General features: G+C 35.8%; 1 protein-coding gene across 4 annotated transcripts; it reads right to left on the reverse strand.

The window, feature by feature from the left end:
* Positions 1–920: 920 nt before the first annotated feature.
* LOC107495187 (pentatricopeptide repeat-containing protein At1g12775, mitochondrial) lies at positions 921–7,461 on the reverse strand. Of its 4 annotated transcripts, none has more exons than XM_052263270.1 (7): positions 7,147–7,461; positions 6,815–7,032; positions 5,344–5,686; positions 4,996–5,073; positions 2,779–4,514; positions 2,526–2,607; positions 921–1,612 (listed from the first exon to the last, which is right to left on the reverse strand). In XM_052263270.1, exon 5 carries the CDS (start codon positions 4,448–4,450, stop codon positions 3,080–3,082), a length of 1,371 nt encoding a protein of 456 aa, XP_052119230.1. In that variant the 5' UTR covers positions 4,451–4,514; positions 4,996–5,073; positions 5,344–5,686; positions 6,815–7,032; positions 7,147–7,461; the 3' UTR covers positions 921–1,612; positions 2,526–2,607; positions 2,779–3,079. The 4 variants fall into 4 exon arrangements, with proteins under 4 accessions (XP_052119230.1, XP_052119228.1, XP_015971777.1 ...); XM_052263268.1 differs by having other exon boundaries at positions 4,996–5,146; XM_016116291.3 differs by lacking the exon at positions 4,996–5,073.
* Positions 7,462–7,467: the final 6 nt, after the last annotated feature.

Here is a 7,467-nt window from a genome sequence, read left to right on the forward strand (position 1 = left end):
AAATATAATACGACGTGATTTTTGGGATTAAGAAAAAAGAACTGGTCTGGGTTTCAAAAACTTGCTAGTGCATCAGTTTTCAACAAAACTAGCTAGGATCGAGCCAATTTTTTTGTATCGATTCTTTTCATTTTTCGATTCTGTGCTCAATTCGAACCAATTTTGAGATCGGTTCACTGAGTTTTCAATGACCATCTTTACAACTATGATATAAAGTTATTTGGACGAAATGATGTATAAATGACTATAAATTTATTTAGAGAATAAAACAATTATAAAAGTTCAATAAAATATTTTCATCTTCTAATAAAATTCGTTTGGTTTTTGTTTATCTCAAAATATCTATCAAACATTATTTGATATAATTAAATGCTTATATAATTGATTGAAGTAAACCATTTGTTTATAATTTTGAAAGAAAAATAATTACTTTTTCACAAATTCCTCTAGTGCGAAATATTATATTTTGTACTTGTTACAAGTCTTTTCTTAGTTTATTTAGTGTAAATAAAAAAATAATGGTATTTTATGCTATTCGGTCTCAAATTTTGAATTCAAAAGCAGAGATAAATTTGACTAATTGGTGGTCTTTCTATGCAGGGCTGGTGGACAGTTCAAATTCAAAGCGAAGTTTCAATGTATATATAATCAAAGTCCCAGGTAGAAAAAGAATTGACACTATTGAAGTTTCTATATTTTGAATTGACAAATTTATTGTTCCTAATTATAAATATCATAACACAACATTAACTTGGGCTTAGAGTAAATCCAAGTCAAGGATTTCATTAGTTATATGCTAATCAAATGACAATCATCACAAGGCTCAGAAATGGAAGGCATTGCAACTCTTTTCTAGCAAAGAAGAAAGAAAAGATAAAAAGGAATTTTGCTGTCTAGCTTCAAAAATAACATATGCAGAGTGAGACACAAAAGTTATGACTTTTTTTAAAAATTTATAAACACAAGAGTACAATTTAATGAGACACAATTTACACTCGGGCCTTACTAATGATGCATACACTAGACCTTAATTGTTCTTGCTCTCTATACATCTCACACCTGCACTTGACTTGCTCACTCACTCACTCACTGCTACTCTTTGATTATCACTCTCCCCTTCACACTTCACAATTCACCTCGTACACACAATTCAAAGCTCCTAGTAGTATTTTATTTATAGGAACTTCAAGTCAACGACATAACCTCCTATAGCAACTAGAACTTTCTAGCCTATACACTACATAATGAATATAAGGTTTTCACAATCCTATAGCAAGAAGCTTCGATGTCGAATCTCATCTAATAAGATGTATAAAGTTAATATTTCTAGAATTAGTGGAGTTTAAAGATATGTTGGAAATTACATACAATAGAAGAGTGGCATTATCAATTACAGTGCGAAAATGTCCACTCCCCTCTTAAAGTACTAACACACAAAAGGATGGTGGACGAATTCTAGAATGGATTCCATAATCAAATTCAACCAACCATGATTTTGCATTTTGAGGCATGATGTTCGATGAATAAAGAGCATTTGAGACAGTGGTGATCAAAGGAGATTCACATACTTCAAAGCAAAGAAAAACATACTTGCTGCTTCCCCAAATCCTACCTGACATTTAAAATAATAACTACATTAGACCCAAAAAAAACTCAACACACACAACAATTGGATTGTGCTAGGTTTGAAACTTGGGAGAAATATGTAACAGGTTTTTGTGCTAGCAGGATCCTTCTAAACAATTGCACTGCCAAAATATTAGAAAGAGATTTTGAAATACTGAACAAAGATCTTTCTTTAATTAAAATTCTAAAAAGAAACATGAGGACGGAGCTGGAAGAAAAATAACTTTGCAAAGACAAGTTCATAATGTTTCTGAGATAAATAGTAGCCAAGTTTAAGTTTAAGAAGACAGATACTTGGTGTACTATAGTTCCAATCGATGGCCATAATTTATAGTTATTTCTCAAAACCAATTTCAAATTGCTAGCCACAGAAACAATGCCTATTTCAGTCTCTCATATTTCACTTATTCAACCTTCTGAAATATTGTTCCCTGGAAGATCACTTAAAAAATTACTTCTAAGAAATGCTACACTGTCCAAAAGCAAACCAATCATTTGAAAAGCTAAAACAGATCAATATCTACAACCATCTAAGGAACATTTGTTTGTGCAACCAAGAAAGTGAGGATTAAACTTCTCTTAGCCAATGTGAAAGGAAAAAACACACATACACACACACAATGAATAAATTGGAAACCAGGGAATGTTGCTATCTACTGTTCAGATTTTTTTTAAAAAATTTCCCATAAAGGTATCACTAGCCAGATTCAAAATGAAAGAACATGAATGATCATAGTAATTCCAACTACACTCCCTAAATATTCTAAACATAAGAAATTAACCAATGCACAAGGTTATAATAAAATTTGAGGACATAGGAATGTTTAGACTTCAGCAATGATATAGCCATGAATAGTCCATCCTCCTTGACATAAAAGCAATAAACTTTTTCAGCTCACCTAGCTGGTAGGTCATGCTTTGTTAATCTTCAAGTTCCATTCTAAGTTTTTATATTGTTGGTTTGATTTCTACATATTTATACTGCACAATCATGTATAAACCACCTTGTAAGCACTTGGCAGTCTAGGAATTGGTCCTAAGACAGAGCCGAGTCAAATCTTACTCTAAACCATAATTTGATGAATAAAAGTCATAATAAAACTTTTCAACATAAAAAGAAATAGTTTTAGTTGAAAAATAATAATGTATTACCTTATTTTATCGCTTCAACAGGCCTATAAAGATTATTTTCCAAAGAAGCTTCTCTGCTTTTTCTTTTTCATTTTTCTCAAGAGCATGAACAATTGCGAAAGCAGTTACATCATCTAGAGCACAACCATTGTCATCCATTTGATAGCAAGCTTGTTGCTTTGTCGAACAAGCCCTCCTTAGTCCTTACACAGCCCATTGATCATAGCATCAATTGCTTTGACATCTCGCCAACCTTTATTATGGAGAAGGTTGAAAACCTCTTTAGCAGTTTTATGTCTCCCGTGATTATAGAATCCATCGATCAGTATGGTGTATGGCATAAGGACCAACCCCCCTTGCCAAAAATTTTCTGAAATAATTCAATCGCAGCATCAAGATGACTACCTTCACACAAACCGTCTAATAAGATATTGTAAGTAATAATATTTGGGGGCTGGCCTCTAGCATACATATCCTCAAGAAGATTTTGCACATCAGGTATTCTCCCTGATTTGCAAAAGCCATCAATAAGAGAATTATATGTTACAGTACTTGGAACCAAATTTCTCTGGAGCATCTCCTTAAAGAGTGTTACAGCTTCATCCAATCTTTTGTGTTTACAATATCCATTTATCATAATACTATAACTCCAGACACAAGGAGCCAGACCAATTTTCTTCATATCACCAAATAAACTTGCTGCTTCATCCACTTTGCCAGTTAAAATGTATCCATATATTAATGCATTGTATGTGACTACATCAGGCTTGATTCGTCTGTCCATCAACATATCAAACACTTGTTTGGCTTCTATTATTCTTCTTTCTTTACATAATGCATTGACTATAATGTTATAGGTACATACATCTGGGTTAATGTCTTTAACAACCATATCATTCAACAATTGAGTTGCTTCTTTTAAACGACCGGTGCAACACAAACCATGCATCAGAGAATTGTATGAGACAACATCAGGATAAATTCCTCGAGAAATCATCTCTGAGAACAAATTTTGTGCCTCATTTACAAGACCATCTTTACGCAATCCATCAATAATTGTTCTGTACATTACTATGTTAGGCTTAACTGTATAACTCTCTAGCTTTTGCAAAAGCTCCATGGCGACTCTTGCTTGCCCCATTTTACATAGACCACTAAGTAAGGTCCCATAACTAACCTCATCAAGCTGAAAACCTAGAGATATTAGCTTGTCATGAAACCCTAGGGCTTCCCTAACCTTGCCATTTATACAGAACCCTTTGATGAGTGTGGTCAGTGTTATAACATTCAATTCATGACCCATCTTGATAATCTTGGCCAATGCAGAGAAAGCAGAGTTCATTTGACCCAAACGGCAAAAACAATTAATCAACATGCTCAGACTAATCATGGAAGGAGCAATACCCTTAAACTCCATTTGTGCAAAAAGAAAAATAGCAGTGGGGTATTCTTTCATGTTAACAACAGACATCAAAATCTTACCAAGTTCGAGTTGAGATGGAGTGCGGTGCTCATTGATGAGGCGAATGAAAAAGGCAACAGCATCATCAATGTTAGTGTGGAACCCAAAAACACTCTTCTTAGCGGTTAATGTTGCTGCCAAATGGGAATCAGGTTTTGCATTTGAGAAAGAGCGAGAAGCATTACGAAGAGAAACAAATTTGAGAAGGCCACATCTTCTGTTGTTTATCATTGCAATTCGGCATGTTACTTACGGTTCTCTTTCTCTTTCTCTTCGCTTCTCAATAAGGTTTTGCCTGTTATGAAATAAAGAGGATGTGTTAGTTGGTGGTGCACATGATTTATTACATACTAATTGAGTACATAGTTACCCGCATTGCAGAATTGGAAAAGAATTTGACCCAATGCGTTACAAATTATTGTAACATTACTGTCTACAAGAGAAATATATATTGTGTTTATTTTATGTCTAAACTAATGGTATCTTTCTTGGATTGCGTAGGAGGAGTGGCATGAACACAGCATGGCAGAAAGAGAGATATGGTGAAAAATTGAAAAACAAGCATAGCTAACATTGATTAACAAACAGAACTACATATATCAACAAAGACTAACAGCCAACAACATCACAAAATCAAAATCAAATTCATGAAGCAACATAGAATTTTAACACAATTAAATTACATTATCAGAAACATATTATTAATTGGGATAAAATCAAATTCAAGAAGCAAAATGCCAAATCCAAGCAGAAAATCAAAGAGCAGTGAATCTTACTAGGGATGGGGGAAGAAGTGGCCAGAGAGGCGAGGGCTGCCGGCGAAGAGGCAAGAAGAGACGCAAGTGGCAAAGACACTGGTGGCAACAACACGGAGTAGTGATACAGGAGGAGAAATGGAGAATGGTGATGGCGCAGGAGTTGGACGGACTCAACGGATTAGCAATGCAGAGAGCGGATTGGGTCGCAGCATCAAAAACCAATTCAAAAACCAATTCAACATTTCAATTCAACCACTTCCATATTTATTTCTAATAAGCTCACAAACCAATCAACATTAAAATTCACAGCAATAACATCAATGAATCAACTGGGAAAAAAACTGGAAAAAAAAATTAAATACTCACCTGTTGTTGCAAAGGCAGAAGGTGGACGACGAGCAGCAGTTCAGACAGCAACAACCACGGAAGGAGGCGAGGGAGGGACGGAGCCGCAGGGCGGCGAGACGCGAGCACTCACCAGGAAGCACAGCTGCAGGAAGAGAGGCAAGACGCGAGCAGTGGAGCACACTAGGCGTTGGGTACTGTGATGGCGGACGACGACGACGACACACTGCACGGCTGCAGGAAGCACAGCTCGAGCACTCACCGCCGGAGGCGCGGCAAGACGCGAACGGCTGAGCACACAGCACAGACGGAGGAGACAGGCGAGACGCGCCTCGCGAGCACACGATCCAATCGTTTAATTAAACTGCAATTCAGTTTGGTTTGATTTTTTTTTATCGAAATCATCCGAACCAAACCAAACCAATTAAAATCATATTACCATACTATTTTACAAAGTCATAACATTGAAATTGACAAACACAAATACACAAGAGCTAACAAAATCTTGATCCAATAAAATTTAACGACAAAAGGAAATACGACAACTAAAGAAGTTTAAAAGTTCAATAGTCAACACAACTGATCTAAAGTTAATCTTTTCAAGCCTATCATGTTATCATGTTGTCTTAATGCTTAAACAGGACAAGACAATAACTTCAGTTCTATAACACATGCTTATGTTTTTATTTTATTTATTTATTTTGTGGTTACATACATAAGAATATGAAATCCCAGACATATTAGTAATTAGTTATGGAAAACAATAATAAGTATATTTAAGTAGCTTCATATAACCGAAAATTAGCAGACTTATAATTATATTACATAGCCAATATAATAATAATAAACACAACAACATTAACAACTAGCTTACATAGGTGATCTATGCCTGGAAAATTTAATATAAGTATTGAAAAATGAGGGGCTATGGAAAATTCGTTTCCTGCTTAGAGTACAAGTAAAACTTTTCATGTTATTCAGGATTATTAAAGTGTCAGTGTTCTTCTTTGCCAAAAAAAATTTATGTTGATACTCTGGTTGATTTTATATCTGACTTTGAAAGGTAGCAAAACATGATACACTTTCTTATACCATCTGTAACTTTTATAGAGAGCATTATTTCATATATGCCCAAATGGGAAGATTATTTATGACTCAGACTCTAACAAACCTACAACGTAATCCATAATGGAACTTATAAGAATAATATGGCTGCTATATTATATTAGTATGTCATATCTAAACTCCAAAAAAATTGTCCTCTGTTAAGAATATGCTGCTTGACTCATATTTTATCTATCATTAAATGGGACAAAGATTTCACTTAAATTTGATTCACATCTCATTTAATAATAAACAAAGTGTGAGTCAATACAATGTTCCATGTTTTGTACATAACATAACTCGAGCTCAAAAGTGACTAAGAAATAATCAATGTAATATTATTCATATATAAAGGTAGTTGATATTGAAGTTGTGGAGGGTGACTCACCATAAGATAGAGGAAAGAAGAGGCCATAATTGTGGAATATTTGTGCTAATAAGCATCAGCAATGGGTGCCACCAACAAGGGCATTATGGAAGTGAAGCCACACCAACTATTAACCATTTTTGCAGCAGATGAGTTCCTTAGCTTCACTACATCAGTTAGGTATGTAACCAAATTTGATGCCACCCCTTTATATGCAAACCTCTCTATGCCTGCAATTGCTGCAATACCCAACACCAATTAAACATTAAAACAAAAATGCTTCATAAATAAGAATGACAACTATATATAACCAGAGAGATATTTATAATAATTAAATAATTAAATATACATACCTATGAGGAGAATACATGACTTGCCGTGCTGTGTTGTGGGTGGCTAGAAACGCTGCTGGGTGGTGCTAGGCTGGACTGCTGGGTGGCTCGATGCTGCGGGTGGCCAGAAACGGTGCTGTGGGTGGCGCCGGGTGTGGTGCACTGCTGGCTACTGGATGGTGTTGGGTGGTGTAGTGTCGACGACCGCGAGGGTGGTGCTGTCGGCGAGGAGGTCCTGGGAGAAAAAGTTCGGCAGCGCTGGGAGGAAGGCTTCGGCGGCGCTGCGAGGTGGTGGGTGGAAGGACTTCGCCGGCGCTGGGAGGTGCTGCAGGAAAGTGGGTT

This window comes from Arachis duranensis, chromosome 6 (assembly GCF_000817695.3).
Source record: "Arachis duranensis cultivar V14167 chromosome 6, aradu.V14167.gnm2.J7QH, whole genome shotgun sequence".
NCBI classification, from domain to species: Eukaryota; Viridiplantae; Streptophyta; class Magnoliopsida; order Fabales; family Fabaceae; genus Arachis; species Arachis duranensis.